General features: G+C 47.1%; 2 protein-coding genes across 3 annotated transcripts; one reads left to right on the forward strand and one right to left on the reverse strand.

Annotated features, from left to right (window-relative positions):
* FKBP1B (FKBP prolyl isomerase 1B) lies at window positions 1–12,788 on the forward strand. Of its 2 annotated transcripts, none has more exons than XM_079792613.1 (4): window positions 1–130; window positions 4,396–4,443; window positions 7,655–7,767; window positions 9,173–12,788. In XM_079792613.1, exons 1-4 carry the CDS (start codon window positions 94–96, stop codon window positions 9,299–9,301), a joined length of 327 nt encoding a protein of 108 aa, XP_079648739.1. In that variant the 5' UTR covers window positions 1–93; the 3' UTR covers window positions 9,302–12,788. The 2 variants fall into 2 exon arrangements, with proteins under 2 accessions (XP_079648739.1, XP_079648740.1); XM_079792614.1 differs by having other exon boundaries at window positions 9,128–9,309.
* Window positions 12,789–12,924: 136 nt separating this feature from the next.
* On the reverse strand, window positions 12,925–17,507 carry SF3B6 (splicing factor 3b subunit 6). The gene is made up of 4 exons (XM_079792612.1): window positions 17,245–17,507; window positions 14,372–14,490; window positions 13,350–13,488; window positions 12,925–13,179 (listed from the first exon to the last, which is right to left on the reverse strand). The coding sequence occupies exons 1-4, from the start codon at window positions 17,272–17,274 to the stop codon at window positions 13,090–13,092; spliced, it is 378 nt and encodes a 125-aa protein (XP_079648738.1). The 5' UTR covers window positions 17,275–17,507; the 3' UTR covers window positions 12,925–13,089.
* Window positions 17,508–18,213: the final 706 nt, after the last annotated feature.

Genomic DNA, 18,213 nt, shown 5'->3' on the forward strand with positions numbered 1-18,213 from the left:
GCGAGTCGGAGCGCCGGCGGCACCGGGAGCCAGAGCCGAGCCGGGGTCGGGGCCGCAGCGGGGACCCTCGGAGGCGGGGCCGGTGGGACCGCGATGGGCGTGGAGATCGAGACCATCTCCCCGGGAGACGGTACCGGGCGGCGGAGCCGGGGGAGAGGACGGGTCCCGGGCGGAGCCGGGCGGGCGGGCGGGGGTCTGATTCGGAGGTGGGTGGAGGGCGCCCCAACGGCGGGGGGGAGGGCCTCGGAGGGGGTCCCCGGAGGAGACTCCGGGCGGGATCGTGGGAGGTTTAGGAGCCGGTCCTTGCTGCCCTCTGAGCCGGCTCACCGGAGGGGGGAGCGCGGGCGGCGGCGGGAGGCGGGGGTCTGCGGCCGCCACCGCCCGGAGGCCGCGGCCGGAGCCGCTCGGTTATCCGCGGCCGCCGAGTTCCCAGGGCCGGGTGTTAGCCCCGCTTTTCCTGCCCTGCTGGGTGAGCTCTGGAAACGGGGGGAAGGGCATGCTTTGGGGTCTCTTCTGCCCGTGCCCGGCCTGCGGTCGGTGGGCGGCCCCCTGCGGGCGGGGCGGCGAGACGCGGTGGGGACCCGGCGCGTCTGGAGAGGGAGCAGCCGCCCTCCCCGCCGCTGCATCTCACTGCATCCTCCCCGCCCCACTCAGCCTCTCCGCCAGCCCGTCCGCTCCCGTGACTTTCTGTCTCGTCTGCAAGCCGATGGCCTTCCAGTGGGAGGCTCCAGCCCGGCCTCCGACCTGAGTTCCCGGTGGTCCGTTTATCCAGCTGCGGCTACACCTCTCCCCCGAGGTCCCACCGGCACCTCCCAGTCCGCAAGCCCCAAACAGAACTTGCTCTCCTCGGTGTTCCCTGTTCTCTGGGATGAGCGCTGCTCGCTCCCCAACCCCGACACGCCAGGCCTCACCCTGGTGCGGGTGGGTCTGCAGGTGCAAAGAATAGCTAGCTAGCTGTTTTTTCACCAAAACTTAGTTCGGACTGGAGCCCCCATTTCCGCAGGATCTGACGGGCAAACTTCATGTCGGGCATTACTGACACCCACCCACGAAAACCGGAGGCCCCACGGAAAGCCGGTGGTCCCTAGAAGTCCCAGCTCTACCCCGCATCACGGGCGGGCACAGCTCGGCCACACGGGGACCTGGGTGCTGCGTCCTGGGAAGCAGGTCCCTGAGGCCTGGTCGCCTCCAGGCACTGCCACTCGGCTCTGCTGGGCACTGGAGACCTCCTCCCTTCCCAGGCTGAGTTTTCTTATCCACCCTCTGGCCGGTGACAAGGAGCCTGTTCTCTTGAGGAGGATGAGTTTTAGGGAAAGCCTGGAGGCGCTCCGGCTTTCTGCTTTCAGCCTGTTTTCAACCCCGAGTCGACCTCGCCGATTTGGCTCAGTGGACATAGAGCATCGGCCTGCGGCCGGAAGGAAGGGTCCGGGGTTGGACTCCGGTCAAGGGCATGTACCTCGGTTGCAGTCTGGATCCCCAGCCCTGGTCAGGGTGCGTGCAGGAGGCAACCATGTTTCTCTCTCTCTCTGTGTCTCTTCCCCTTCCTTCCACGCCATCTAAAAATCAATTGGGAAGGGGGTGGGGAGGGAACCAAATAAATGGGGAAAATTAACAACAACAAAAAATAAACAAAACCCCGAGTCTAGGAAGCACAAAAGGGCCAGACAACCATGCTGTATGTAACCCTGCAGGGGATTCATATTTCATATTCAAATTCATATTTCAACACGAATGCCTACGCAGTGCTGGGATGCCTGTCTTGATTAAGCCTCACACCAAGTTCTGTCAGGTCCTTCTGACTATCTCCAGGCTCTGTTCCCTACCTTGGTCCAGGCCTCCGTCATCTCTCACCCGGGTTTCTGCTCAGCCTCTGAGCTGCTGCTCTTCCCGCCGCCAGGCCCACTTCCCTGCCTTCCACCTGGCCTCCCGCCTCACTCCAACTCACTTTCTACACCACAGCCTTTTTGACCATGTCCCTCCCCAGGCAGAAAATATTTTAGCGAAACTTCCATCTCCTTCTCCAGGCAGATGGTGAGATCACCTATTTTTTTTCTTTTCTCTTTTTAAATTTTCCTTTTCCTTTTTTTTTTTTTAAATCTTCATCGAGGATATGTTTATTTTATTTTATTTTATTTTCTAAATATATTTTATTGATTTTTTACAGAGAGGAAGAGAGAGGGATAGAGAGTTAGAAACATCGATGAGAGAGAAACATCGATCAGCCGCCTCCTGCACACCCCCTACTGGGGATGTGCCCGCAACCAAGGTACATGCCCTTGACCGGAATCGAACCTGGGACCCTTGAGTCCGCAGGCCGACGCTCTATCCACTGAGCTAAACCGGTTTCGGCAAGGATATGTTTATTGATTTTGAGAGAGAGAGGAAGGAAGAGAGGGAGAGAGAAACATCAATGTGAGAGAGAAACATTGATCGGTTGCCTCTCATACATGCCCGGATGGGAGATCGAACCCGAAACCTCTTGGTGCACAAAGCGACGCTCCAACCAACTGAGCCATCGGCCAGGGCGAGATAACTTATTCTTACCTTCCATAGTAGAGCATAACCTCTCATTACCAGTCCCTACCCCCACTACCATTTTCTTCTCCAGTTTTAGCAAGCTGCCTGAAAGTTGTTAAACACTCACCAGTTATTCAGCAAATATTTGTTGAATACGTACTGTGTGCTGGGCCCTAGAGTTACAGCAGGGAACCAGACAGGACTCCCACGATGCTTGCCTCTAGGCCTTTGAACCTGCGGTTCACTCTTCCCAGATTATCTCCCTTTATTTCCTCTGGCAAACTACCCATCTTTAAGATCCCAGTTTAACCATTATCTTCTCCCTGATGCTTTCCCTGACACCCAGTCAGTTGCTCCCCGCTGTGGGTTCCCATGGAGTCCTCCAGGTGTTGGCTCAGTCATTAGCCCTCCCAAGGCATTGTTATCCAGCCTCCTGGCTTTCAATTCCACCCAAATTGATACCTCCAGTGCAGACTCCCCATCTGCCCACTTGCAATATAAACTAAGATGTCTAATGGGCATCGCAAGATTGCCACCCGCATACCTGGGTTGCGGGCTTGGTGTCAGGTGGGGGGTGTGCAGAGAGCAGCTGATCAAGGATTCTCTCTCATCACTGATGTTTCTATCTCTCTCTCCCTCTCCCTTTCTCTCTGAAATCAATAAACACATATTTAAAAAAAAGATCGCCACCCTCATAAATCTGTCCTCCCAGTCTTCCCCATCTCAGCAATCTATTCTACCACCCACCTAGCTGCCCACACTGAAAACCCAAGCGTTGTGCTTGACTTCTCCTTCTCCCTCATCCTAGACCCCATCTCCACTCCCTGTCAGCTCCGCTTCTAGAGTATATCTCCCATCTCTTTTGCTCTCTTCTCCGCTGCCACCACATTAATTCCAGCCATCATTGATTTCCTGTCTGGATTACTGCAACAGGCGCCTGACCGTCTATCCTACACACAGCAGCCAGAGTGATCTTATAAAATCTTAATTCAGATTAGGTCATTCTTGCTTACAGCCCTCCAGCGGCTTTCTGTTGCACTTAGAATTAAACCAGCTCTGCACGCTCCGGCCTGGTCCGGCTCCTTTCCACTCCTCACTCCTCCCGCCCCCCTTCTTTCTAGTTCCTGGCCTCCTTTCTATTCTGCAAATGCACCGGCCCTTTCCTGCCTCCGGCTTGTGCACTTACTGATCCTTCTTCCTTCAGTGGTTTTCCAACATTTGCTCTTCCTCAAGTCTCAGCTCTGAGAGGCCATCCTGGACCGCCCTTTCTAAAACGGCCTGCCCACTGTCTCTCTTTAATTCATCTTTAGAGAACTTATCACAACCTATAATTACCTTGTTTATTTGAGGATTATTAGTCCCCCTCCAAAAGGAGTGGGGATCTTGCCTATGTGGTTTACTGCTATAATCCCCAAATCAGGTCCAGGCGTTCGGTAAATATTTGTGAATGTGTTTATTCATCTTTGATCACAGTCATCACCCTGCCTCAGAATCTACTTATGTATGTGTCTGTTTCCCTAGCTTCCTCATGAGTTCATACATTGCTCTGTTTCTGGAATCTAATCCAGGCCTGGCACATAGTAGGCTGCCAGTGAAGGCTTGTGGACTAGATGCCAGTGAAGGCTTGTGGACTAGATGAGGGAAAGTAAAAGGAGCAATCAAAGTAAGGAAAAGAACCAGGAGCGAGTGGAGTGGAGGAACCCAAGGAAATCAAGTTCCAGTCAAGGCCAGAGAGGTGATGTGATGAATCTGGCTTATCCAAGGCACAGAGCCAGAACTAGAGCCAGGGGCATCTTCCTGGTATGGACATTCACACCTGAATGTCCCCGGTGACGTTGTCTACCTTATTTGTTCATCTGCCCTCATGTCTTCTTGCAGGAAGGACATTCCCCAAGAAGGGCCAGACGTGTGTGGTGCACTACACAGGTAGGCCTTGTTCCCCTAGCCCTCATCAGACCTGCCCTTCCCGCGGTAGGTCTCTCCTCTAACACTCCTCTCCAGACACATCTGATCCCCTGCATCAGGCCCAAAGCCTAAGGCAACCAAGTCTCCATCTGACCAGCTATCCCCCACTTCTCGCAGCCAGCCTTGTGGGAATGAGGAAGGGGGCTTGCAAGGTTAACCCCTCCCCACTTATACCAGCAAGAGTCATCCGTGGTTCCTCGCCTCTGTGTGGGCAGAGTGGAGCCCTGGCCCTCCTGGTTCTGTTTGATATCTGGAAATCCCTTTGTACAGCTCGGAGAGCCCTGCCCATCCCTGCAGACTCCCTTTTCATCATATGGTATTATTAGAGAAGAGGTGGGTGGCTTCCTCAGAACCTTTTTTCCCCAGAAATAGTCTATTCAGTTCAGCCTACTGTTATAGAGCACCTACTGTGTGCAAAATGCTGTGTTGGGCACTGGGGCTCTGGGGGTGGGAGAGGGCAAACGAGTCATGCCAGGCCCTGGTGCAGTGTGAGGGGTGGGATGACAGCATTGCTGTGGGAGCCAGCGGAGGGGCTGCGTCTCTGCTGACCCCTCTTGGGTGATCTGTATTGGAAGGGCAGGTAGGCTGTGAACCTTCTAGAACCTGTAGGAAGAGACCCACAGGTTGAGAACCGCTAGCAGGGTACCTAAGACCACCGGAAAACACAGATATTTACATCACGATTCATAACAGTAGCAAAATTGCAGTTATGAAGTAGCAACGAAAATAATTTTATGGTTGGGGGTCACCACCACATGAGGAACTGTATTAAAGGGTCGCGGCATTAGGAAGGTTGAGAACCACTGCTCTAGATGGAGTTCCTGAGACTGCTGGCAGGAAGATCACAAACAGGTGTTTGTTCCAAGGCAGGGGGAGGGTGAGTGCTCTGCTCTGTGACCTGCTTCCCAATGGGGCAAACCTGATGACAGCTACTTAGCAGACAACAAGGCCAGTTTAATTCCTAAGATGTATGGAGATGGGGCCATTTTTTAGCAGTTCTCTGGGCCAGTGTGAAGTGCAGGTTAATTCTAGACAGATACTGGGGGTATTTTTCTCAACTGCTGTGTTGCTGGTCGCTGACGTCAGTGACTGGAGCTGTGTTTTATCTCCCAGTGATGTGGCCTAATTACCTCGAGTCTTCTGGGGCCTCTGACCTGTGTAATCAATTTATCTGTCCTACATGTTGCAGACGGATCTGTACTTATCAAATTACTGAAACCACAACATCTTTTTGCAAAGACTTTTCACAATACATACAGAGAGCAGGCAGCATGCATTAAACACCAACATCAGCTAGGAGTGGCTCTGGTTTGAGGAGGGACTCTCTCATCACAGTAGATTATATGGGACTTTTGGGTAAATATTTTTTATTAAATATAAATATAGTAGAGAATAAATCTGAAATGTACAGCTCCATGACATTTTTCAAAGTGATCACACTCAGGTAACCACCACACAGATCAACATGTGCATTTCCTGCACCCCCAGGAGTCTCCCTTCTGTCTCCTCCCAGTTATCACACCTCCCTGAAGATAATCAGTGTCCTGACTTGTTCGCATGGATTGGTTTTGCCTGTCATATAAATGGAACCAGAGTGTATTCTTTGTTATAATTCTCACCTAAGGACATGTTTATTTTTAGAGAGAAACATTGATAGGTAGCTTCCCATATGCGGCCCACCAGGTTTTGTATCTGCAACCTACGGTGTATGGGACCACACTCCAACCTGGCCAGGGCTAGAGTGTGTACTCTTTTATGTTTGGCTTATTTACTCAATATTATGTCTGTGAGATTTATGCAGCATGATTGTTCTTTTCTATTTTTGTATCATTCCTTGCCTCTGTGTTCATTATATGAATACTAGAGGCTGGGTGCACGAGATTTGTGCACTGGGGGGGGGGGGGAATGAATGCCCGCTCCTCCCCCCCTCCAGCGGGCCTAAGCTGGCAGTCAGACATCTTTGGTGTCGCTGTGGAGGCGGGAGAGGCTCCTGCCATTGCTGTGCTTTCCAGCCAGCGTGAGCCCGGCTTCTGGCTCCACAGGGGGAGTGCACTGACCACCAGGGGCAGCTCCTGCATTGAGCATCTGCCCCCTGGTGGACAGTGCTCATCATAGCGACCGGTGGTTCCACCATTTGGTCGATTTGCATATTAGCCTTTCATTATATAGGATACTACACATTATCCTTTCTATAGTTGATGGCCATTTGGGTTGTTTATAGTTTTGGGTTATCATGAATAGTCTTGTTTTGAACAAAGATTTCTTTTGATCCACATCTGTACCCATTTTGGCTAGGTATATGCCCAGAAGTGGAATCACCAGGGCACAGGGTTATTTATGCCTGTTCAGCTTCACCAGATACCGCAAATAGCTTTCCAAAGTTGTGCCAATTTCCACTTCCACTTGCAATGTTTGAGAGTGCCAGTTCTCCTGCATCCTCATCAACACTTGATTTTACCAAGTTTTGTTTTGCTTTTGGCCCACTCTGGGTGCCCAGTGGTATCTCATTGTGGGTTTGAATTGCATTGTCCTAAAGACTCATGAAGTTGAGTATCTTTTCATGTACTTATTGGCCATTTGGATATCCTCTTGTCTGCTTAAATTCTGACCATTAAAAAACATTAGATTGTCTTTTGATTTATGAAGTTCTTTATTTATTCTAGATATGAGTCTTTTGTTGGTTATACCATTTCTAACATCTCCCATGCTATGGCATACCTTCTTGTCATATTTTTAACAGAAGGTTTAAGTGCAGAGGCATTTGAGAAAGGTGTGACCTGAATAGGACATGGCAAGAGAAGAAAGTGGAGAGCAGAGAGAGGGTTATCAGGCAGGTAACAGCCAAATCCTGAAGTAAGAGTGGAGCAAAGACCCATTGGAGGTTATTCCTATACACAAGTTAGACAGGATGGTGCCTCGGTGAGGCCCCGGGATGGTGGTAATAGAAATGGAGAAAATAGGTGATTCCAAAGATATGAAGGACTTGTTGATAGGCTGTATACGGGATAAGGCAGAGGGAGAGTCCAAGTTTCTTGTTTGGGCAATAGGTCCGATGGGGAAGATTGGAAGAGGAGGTTAGTACAGAATAGGAATCCGTTTTAGATGCTTTGAGCCCGAACTGGCAATTGACTCATGATCACAGCTCTTTTCCACCTTATTCTTGTTTTCACAGGAATGCTCCAAAATGGGAAGAAATTTGATTCATCCAGAGACAGAAACAAACCTTTCAAGTTCAGAATTGGCAAACAGGAAGTCATCAAGGGTTTTGAAGAGGGTGCAGCCCAGGTAGGATGAAGATCCTCCTTATGGGGGATTTGAGGAGTCGGGATCTGAGCTCAACACTGCCCCCACCCTATCACAGACCACTACTGCACACCATCTAGTTTCAGTCCTGGCTTTGTCCCCACCCTTTTTGTTGCCAGCATGACTCTTTTGTGTCACTGGGGGCTCTTATATGTCAAGCTCATCCCCTGGGTTTGATCAGAACTAAACTGGCTGGGGGGCTTGTGAGCTACCAGCTGTCCCTGACCAAGGCAGCAGAAGAGTTGGGGTAGGGTAGGCCAAGGTGGACTTTAAAAAAAAACACAATTTCAGACTTGCAAAAATATTGCAGGAATAGAATTCCCATGTTCTTTACCCAGCTTCCCCAAATGGTAACATTTTACATGATCATAATACAATTAGAGGCCCGATGCACAAAATTCGTGCAAGAGTAGGCCTTCCTTCCCCGGCTGCCGGCACTGGCTTCCCTCTGGCACCTGGGACCCGGGCTTCCTTTGTAGCCCCGGGTTGGTCCGGCCTAATTAGCATATTATGCTTTTATTATTATAGGTGATAAAAATCAGGACATTAACATTGATACAATACTATTAACTAATCAAATTTTTGAGTCAGATATTCAGTATTTTAAAATCAGTTTATTCACATTTCACCAAGTCTCACTAATGCCAGGCCGGTCTTTTTTTTTATTTTTTATTTCAGAGAGGAAGGGAGATGAAGAGAGATAGAAACACCAATGATGAGAGAGAATCATTGGTCGGCTGCCTCCTGCACGCCCCACACTGGGGATGGAGCCCACAACCTGGGCATGTGCCCTGACTGGGAATTGAACCATGACCTCCTGGTTCATAGATTGACGCTCAACCACTGAGCTACACCGGCGGGGCACAAGATGGGTCTTGATGACTGCTGTGATGAGCCCTGTTCAAGCTCTGCTTCCTGGGTCTGTGAAGCCATCTGATGCTCCACTGTAGTTCTTTTAGCCCTCTCCACCTTGCTGTGGCTCTGATCTCAAGTTCTCTAATGAACTGCCTGCCACCTACTTAATTGTATGCAGGTACATGTGCTTTAGACACCCTCTTTAGGAAGAGGGTGGGGAACAATTATGAACAAATAGAAGTGTTTGGGCCATATACTACTTGATAACCAGCAGTTTGTTGGATGAATGAATTAGAGACTGCTTTGTGAAAGTTACTGTCCTACAGTCAAGTTTCTGCTATTCTGAGGCAGAATCTGCATGTTACAACATATTTTAACACATAACATATATGTGTGCCATGCATAAAATTCATCTCAGGTTTTCAGTTACCATGAGGATGGTTTGGGAAAATGCCATAGTTACCTTACTTTTTTCTTTTAAATCAAGCTGGGTCCTCTTTCTCCTCTCCCCATCTGCCCCCATCCCTGCTAGATGAGCTTGGGGCAGAGGGCGAAGCTGACCTGCACCCCTGATGTGGCGTATGGAGTCACTGGCCACCCCGGTGTCATCCCTCCCAATGCCACCCTCATCTTTGACGTGGAGCTGCTCAACTTAGAGTGAAGGCAGGAAGGAACTTACGGTGGCTGGAGATGGCTGCTGCTCACCCTCCTAGCCTGCTCTGCCACTGGGACGGCTCCTCCTGCTTGGGGCTCTTGATCAGTGTGCTAACCTCGCTGCCCCACGACATCACTCATTCTTTCTGCCCAAGCTGCTCTGTATGTGTTGGTCACTGTTCACGCGCATCTTTGCTTGAGGAAACTTTGGTTGCAGATCGAAACATTTCAGGTTGTACATTTTGCGTGATGCATGTAATAGCCATTCTTGAGAACACAACACAGATTTCTTGTTTGCACAATCTACACTGCCTTACCTTCACTTAAGCCAGACACACAAGGTGCTCAGACACGAAATGTACATGGCGTACACAGAGGGACTTGAGCCAGTTACCTTTGCTGTCACTTTCTCTCTTAGAAATTGTTGGCTGCTGACTTACAAACTGTCCTCTTTGGAAATGACATGTAAAATAAAGGCTCTGTGCTTGACAAATTCCTGTCCATCCTTATTGTAGATAGGAAGTACTTGAAGGACGACATAAGCCAGTCGCCTTTGGGAAAATAGTGGAAAGGAGCCTTCCAAGTAGCCAGGAGAGAGAATAAATATCATTACAGTGTGAATACTGTACATGCTGAGCTTTGTTCTGTATATTTTAAAATAAATTGGTCACCAATCATCTAAGCAGCCCTACAAAGTAGGTATTATTTGCCACTCATCTCACAGGCTCAAATGTGGGATTTCAGCACTTTGAGATCTTGAGATTTGTAGTTGTTTGGACTTAAAGAACATTGTGCCTCTGAACAAATGAAGGTGTGGTAGGCCTTAGAGCCGCACGCTAACTCACATTAAGTTACTTTTGAAAAGACTGTGATTCTGAGATTGTTTTCACATTAACTGCTTAGTTGCATCTAGATCTGTTCTAACTTACATTGGGAATTACTTCAGAGAGGAATGTATGTTTCTGCATTGTTTCCATATATACTGTTTAATTTAATCAGCATTAACGGTAACTCGCGGGAGTTCTCAGGTAGGTTTTAAATCAGCCCGCTTATTGGTGTGCTCATCAAAGGAGCCTGGGGCAATATGGCTAGGAGACTTTTCTTTTAGTTGGAATAGTTTTTAAACTTAGGAGTATTCTGTCAGCAACCTCTTAACTTGAGATTGTTAAGACTGAGAGGGGCTGGGGATGGTACTAGTTTCCTTCACAGACTCACGTCATATATATGATATGGGGGGGGGGGGGCGGGGGCGGGGCTCATCATCTTGGTGACTTCATCTACCCTTTTGTCTCCAGGAAGTCCTGGCCGTGGCCCTCTGCTGAGGACTGAGGAGTGAAAGAAGCAGTCTTTAGGGTGGGGAGAATGACATGAGAAAGGGGTTGCATTGCTTTTCACCACCCAGTCCCTGGGCTCACTTCTATGGAACTAGGCCAGCTAGAAGGGCTGCATTCACTCCTTTCTGGGGTGTTTTCTTCAGAATGTCTTAGCTTCCAGCTTTCCTTGACACAAAAGTCTATGATAATTTCTGAGAACTCAGCCTGTTTTCTCATGTTTTCTGCTGTGACACCAATAGGATATCTAAAAATGGCACCAAGGACCACTGGAGGTGACCATTACGGAGTCATATAAAACAGCAGTCGCCAACCGGTGGTCCGCAGACCACTGGTGGTCCGGGAGGTCCGAGAGGTTGGCGACCGCTGATATGAAAGATCAGTCTAGAGTATGTCCTAGTATAGCACAGGTGGTAAAAGGAGACACTCACTAAGAACCAACACAAACATAAACTACATATACCTACTGGTTAGCACCTGGAAAGGACATGCCAGGCTTCACAGGCCCCGCTCTACTGACGCTCTTAAAGATGATGCAGAGAATCATGATACAGTATGCTCACAAGTTTGGACATTGTCCCGAGAGAGCCATTGAAAGTTTTTAAGCAGGAGAGTGACGATGAGCTGTCATATCAGTCATTTTCAAACTTCTGGTTAACACATCCTCGAGTCATACAACATCTTTCTTAGAAACTAGAAATTTAACCTCGAAGAATGTAAAGCAGCTCTGACAGTCGTGTGTGTACATACATGTGCATGGACACAATCATTCCTTGCACCCATAAAAGCAGTTTGAAAAACTGAGCCTTCGATGCCTAGTACAGAGGGCGAATTGTAACTGTATCCTCAGCGTCTTAGCATACACAGACCTGGCACTGAGCAGGTCCTTAATATTTGTCCACTAAATTAAAGTTCTTATATCTTAACTGGGACAGGCCACAAAATTGCCAAACAGTTACAGAGAATTTAGAAAAATCTTAAGATCATGAAATTCAGCTAACAGATACATGAATCCAAATGATGGGCTGGCCATAATTGTCAATAGGAATTTCCCCTGGTTGTTAATTTCAAACAACTACACTATTGGCAAGCCAGTCTGCCACTTAGACACATCATACTGTACGTCTAATTTGTTTTCCTCTTACAAAAATGTCTTTTAGAAAATTAGTTTTAAATTTGTAAATACCTAAAGGCACATCATGCATTACAATAATTGATACGGAATTCACAAAAGCATTCATAAGAAAATTACAGCTGTGGCTCCTTTGTCATATGCCTGCCCTCAGAAATGACTTACAGTGCTTTCAAAAAGCACTCAGACATAAGTAAAGAAGACAATTATTTCCTCATTTTCAATAGTAGGCTTTGAGAAGATAGTACAAAAGGATATAATAGCCTGTTTTCTTAAAGTAATGATAGATTTCAAAGCTAAGTGCATTTAAAAGTAGAATAGATGCTGTTTGTCCAGTTAAATGATTTAGTTCTTGTACCCTTCAAGTTGGTTTTGGGTTATAGTTTTATATTTATATATATACAATTAGCCCATGTTTTTCCATTTGTTTTATACCTAAACTATAAAAAGAAAATTACAGCTATCTCCTCCAGGCTGCCAGACTATGATGAATGTGGTAATAACCGTACTATTTCCATGCCATGAGAACTCATGATTATAATAAACATCACATATTTTTGTATAGCAAAGATATAATATAAAGTCCAAAATATACACAGACACTTATTAACTAAACAGAAAGACTACATTAATACAATCTCATACATGAAACAACCAACACTACCCAAGCTGCTTGCTCTCAAATTTCTAACAATGTGCTGTTGTTTGGCCATTTCTAGAATAGACCTCTGTTCTAAACACAAGGGTACCCATATCAACAAAGGTCTTTTGGTTAACCGTAAATTATTATTCAAATGTACTGGCATGGTTAATAACTGGTTGATGTTACAGCAACTTCTTAATGTAAGCATTTTATTCATTCAACCAACATGATGAGCTTTGATTTCCTTATCTGCAAAATGGAGATACTACCTACACTGCATTATTATGAAGATTTCATTATTAATAGCCATTCAATAAATGACGACCCTCTCACAAGTTCCCTGATGGCTAAGCTCTGGATTGCACACTGGAGGCATTAAGAATACAAAAAGCTCTCTGCTCAAGAAGCTCAGTCCCTAGGACCACCTACCACCACAGCATTCCTGAGATGGTTCAACTGCTATTTCCCCTAACCTCCACCCCAGTACCAAACAGGAGGGGAAAATTCAAGAGAAAACACTGACATGTTTTACAAAAAGCTACACGTTTACTAATATATTCTAACATGTATCAAAGTTTCAAGCACATCATTCTAAAGCTCAAGAAACTGAAATACTCAGCATTAAAATTGAAAAAGGGTAGGGTGGTGATTCATGGGTTTTCAGTCCAAAATAAAAATGCAGAAAACGTTTACTTTGGTGGATCTGTATTGATGCCATATTTCTCCTTGAGAAGCTTCAACTGTTCTTCCTTCTTCTTTGTGTCCATCTTCTGAAATGCCTGAAAAATGTGGTAAGTGCCAAAGTTAACAGTTACCAATCTATGGTCCAATGAATTCCACTAATAGCATCAGCCAGAATGGATCTCAGAGTACCCATCTCCCCTAATGGTGCAGTTCTGCAGGAACTCCTGTATGGGCTCCCCCAGGACGAGAACTGTGCTATACTCACCCTGTTGGCATTATAGTACAAAACCACGAGGTATCTGTTACAAACGTTGAATCCAGACAGGTGATCACACGCGTTCTTGGCATCAAAGATGTCCTCATAGACCACATAAGCTGTTCCTCTAGTTTCAGGTGTGTTCCCCCTGCAGAGTTGAATCAGACTTAATTAAACAAATATTTACCTGAAAACCATTACAGGAAATAAATCTTATGGAAGGGTATGCTGGATAATCCTGTAATTTCTTGAATTAGGTAATTTTTGTTTTTAAGTGAAATAGCTATACGTTAAACTTACTGTTATGTCAAGAATACTAATACAGTTGCCTAACCAGTAACCGCAAAAAACTAGTTTGAAACTTTGTCATAATCTTCATGTTCTAGTCTTTCCTACTTCTCATACTAAGAATCAATTTTCAGTCTTACACTGGAAAGTACAGTATTGAGGAGTGATGGCTCCTATTAGTCAGCAATGTCTGAATGGAGTTTTTCTTTAAAAAAATATTTATTTTAATTTAAAGAGCAGATCAGGGAAAGGGTTCCTTATACTTTTAAATCTTCCACAGAAAGCTGTAGTTGGAAAAAATATCATTTTTCTCAGTTACTTTTATATCCATTTACTCAGTTTATTCAGAAATTCTGCAGTCAGTAAAAGAGACAGTGAAGATTGTTGAAATAATTAGAGTTAATGCATATAATAGCAGCATAGTTTCTGACTTTACAAATAGCAGGTGTGCAATAAATGTTAGTTCCTTTCTTCCCTTCCAGACCTTTCAAATTATTCATGCTCTCAGTAACTTCACAATTAGTTGGCTCTCATTGAGCTGGATCACAAGGGCCTCAGTAGGTAGTTCCCCTTTGCAAACAAACAAACAAACAAACAAACAAACAAAAAAGGAAAATAATCTCATTTCCCTGACTTCAATTAGCCTCGGAGGCTCTAGGCCCCCTTGTCAGCTATAATTCCAAGGTTATAGATTTTGCAATCATTTTATTTAAATGACATTTCAAAAGTTTCAGTAAACTCACACTCTGATTTGACGAATAGGTCCGTATTTCCCAAATATATCATACATTTCTTCAGCTGTGATTTTGTAAGGCAAATTTCTTATATACAAAATCCGATTTACTTCAGGTGGAAGTCGAATCTAAAATGAGAAATATGTATTGTCATAATTAGGAGAAAGAATGCTACTGTTTAAAAAAATTCTCATAATGAACAAGAAAGTCTCACAATAAAAAATAGTAAACAAATAAAGCCAAGACTAAAAATTATAATCTACTATACTGAAAATGGCATGCTCTTTGGAAAAGCAACTGGGCACTGATTATAGGGAAGACTATTAGTAGGAATAAGGGGCTACTACAAAACCCAGGCTTTCAGTCAATATATTTATCATTTATTTATATTTGATTGCCAATACGACTGGTTTGTTTCATTTCCTCGGGTGAGCAGTTTGCTTATGTACTGCCATCATGACAGAAAACAAAATACTTATTTGGCTCCCTTTTCATTCATTCAAAAATATTTACTGAGCACCTTTTTTTTAAAAAAAAATTTTTTTTATTGATTTCAGAAAGGAAGGTAGAGGGAGAGAGAGAGAGAATCACTGATTGGCTGCCTCCTGCATGGCCCCCACTGGAGACCCAGCCTGCAACCCAGGCATGTGCCCTTGACCGGAATCGAACCCGGGATCCTTCAGTCCGAAGGCCAACACTCTATCCACTGAGCCAAACCGGCTAGGGCTACTGAGCACCTTCTTTACATATACACCAGGTTAGCAGTATTAGGATTACACAGTGAAGGAAAAAAGACAAGGTTTCTGCATTCCCCAAACTTATTACTCTCTATTATTCTATCTTGCTCTCTTTTTCTTCTTCAGTCAAACATCTGGAAAGAGGAAGTCTATAGTTACTGCCTTATACTCTTTACTTCACTGACACTCACCAATCTACCACAATGTAGCTTCCAATCCAAAACTCGGATGAGAGTGCTTTTACTCACACTTTTTACTTGCAGCGTCCAATTCGAATCATTCAGAACTCCTCTGAGCCTCTGGCACTATCTCCGTGGCTTTCTCCTAACTCTCTGGCTAGTTAGTTCTCCTCAGTCTTTTTTTGCCATTAAAATATGCTCTTCCAATGAGTTTTATCTTTAGACTTCTTGTCTTGATTCTTCATGTACCCCCCAAACTCTACACAGTCTCTTTACCACACACATGATTTCCACATTGAGTTGATGACTTTCAAATATATATATATATCCCACCCAGATTCTGTGCTCCTTATGAACATTACATAATAGTCTTTAATTTGCTCACTACTTATTAAATTGGCAACTATTTCAGGCACTAAGCTGCGTTGTATAAATCCAAGAATAATATACCTATTCCCTGCCCTCAAACTAGTAGGGGTGACAAATGCTAAACAAGTACGTACAATAAAGTTTAGATTTTAAGATTCAAGGATAAGTTCAAACAGATGATCAACACTGTCAATCACATATACTTCCCTAGTAAATCTGCTTTCTCAAACTGCTCTTCTCTCCTCACACCTTACCACCCCCACCCCCTCTAATGTCTGAGCTGGGCTGTGTATTCTCTTCCCTGCCCATACTGAGAGATGACCTTGGCTCTTGTTTACTGGGAAAAAAATAGATATGACCAAATGGTAAATACGTTATATTCATGTTACAAAACCTGCCAATCTACACTCATCCATATGAACCCACTTTCCCTCTCAGTACTATGCCAACCCCTCATCTACTCCAAACCACTCCTGAACTTAACCCATCTTTCTCGTTTCTCCCACTTACTAGATCATCATTCCCACTGGCATACAAATACACCTTGTGTCATACATCTTAAAAAGGAAAAGCCAGCTATCACCTAATTGATCTTCTCCCTGTCTACATGAAAACTTGTGGAAAGAACTGTCTCCTCTTTCTGAAACTCCCATCCTCCATTTCACCCCACCACTACTGTTTTCATCCACTGAAATGAAAATCATAAAAGTCTCCACATCACCATGTCCAATTATCTGTCCTCATCTTACTATACCTTTCAGCACCGTAGAGTTGAACACTTTTTTGACTCTTTTTTTTTTTTTAGGGTTCCATAACGCCCTCCTCTCTAACGTAAGGATGTAAGCAGCTGGGCTTTCTGTTTTAGTCACTGCTGCATCTCCAACACCTAGACTAGTGTCTTGCACCTGGTAGCTTTTCAATTAATAAAACTGATGAATTGTTTCCTATCTCGCAAGTCTGGTACATCGTAGATGCTTAAAAATGTTGTTGAATCAAAACATGAAGGATGTGCCCCAGCCGGGTAGCTTAGTTGGTTACAGCGTCCTCCCCATAAGCCAAGGTAAGATTGTGGTTCCATCTCCACATACATGACAGGGCACATACATGACAGCATAAATAAGTCGAACAACAAATCGATGTTTCTCTCTCTCCCCCACCCCTCCCCTCTAAAAAAATCGATGAAACAAATAAAAAACTAAATTAAAAAGCCCATGAAGGATCCAAAAAGCTCCGTGATGAGAAGACTCTCAGGCTCTCGTTGCCTGTGGACCATTAAGTTATTTATCGGGGACGTATCTGTGCTATTGACGTTTAAGCCGGGAAGATGCAGACGCCAGGCTGAAGGTGAGGCCACAAAGGCTGTCGGGCTAACGCTATCGCTGACACGAGGATAAGAGACGGAAGGAGAACTCCCAAAGGGGGTGGGGGCGGAGATGTGGCTCCAGGACCAGGCCAGCTGGACTTCCCTCCGGCAGCCCGGTAACTTCCGGGCTCCCCCGGCCTGGGAACGGGGAAGGGCCAGGAATGCCCTGACCCACGCCGCCGCGAGTGCACAGCGAAGTCCTTCCCCTCCTCGGCAGACTTCCCCGATACTTACGTTCGCTCTCTTGGCCGCTTGCATCGCCATCTTGGCGGGCTGATGAGGTTACCGCGGCAGACACTAGAATTCCCCCTTATTCTTCCTGAGCTCGCTCAGCTTTTAGCCCCACGCGGCCTCGGACGCGGGACATCAACACTCAGGCTCCGCCGGAAGCTGTTACACCGCGCAGGAACCCCGCGTCTCACGTGCAGACGTGTTGACGCAGTACCGGGGCGAAACGAGCCGGAGTCGGCGAGGAGGCCGGAAGGTTGAAAGGCGAGGGCCCGAGGCGCTTCCGGGCTCCGGACTGAAAGGGGCGGGGCCTGGGCTGCAGGAGGGGCGGTGTTCCGGTCAGGGTGGCCCTGAGCGGAGGAAGTTGCCGGAGGGGGCGGGACCTGAGGAGAGTGACTAGAGCTGGGCTATTCGCAGGTGCGTCCTGGAAGGGGGCGGGCCTGGCTGAAGGACCCGGCTGCTGGGCGCGCGGCGGTGCGGGGATGTGTGCGGGGTCCCGGGCCCCTGGCAGTGCTACAGGGTTCTGTGTCCGCATTTGGAACCCTGGCGCAGCCCCTGGAGGTTGGGCGTCTGCTGACCCGGCCTCTCCTCTAATCCCCGCCGCGACGCTAGCCCTTGTCTCCCACCTCCTCCCCGCCCCGCCCCGCCCATCCCATCTCCCACCTCGTCCCCGCCCCGCCCATCCCATCTCCCACCTCGTCCCCGCCCCGCCCATCCCATCTCCCACCTCGTCCCCGCCCCGCCCACCTCATCTCTCACCTCGTCCCCGCCCCGCCCACCTCATCTCCCACCTCGTCCCCGCCCCGCCCACCTCATCTCCCACCTTGTCCCCGCCCCGCCCCGCCCATCCCATCTCCCACCTCGTCCCCGCCCCGCCCATCTCATCTCCCACCTCGTCCCCGCCCCGCCCATCCCATCTCCCACCTCGTCCCCGCCCCGCCCATCTCATCTCCCACCTCGTCCCCGCCCCGCCCA

This window comes from Cnephaeus nilssonii (genome assembly GCF_951640355.1).
Source record: "Cnephaeus nilssonii genome assembly, chromosome: 15".
NCBI classification, from domain to species: domain Eukaryota; kingdom Metazoa; phylum Chordata; class Mammalia; order Chiroptera; family Vespertilionidae; genus Cnephaeus; species Cnephaeus nilssonii.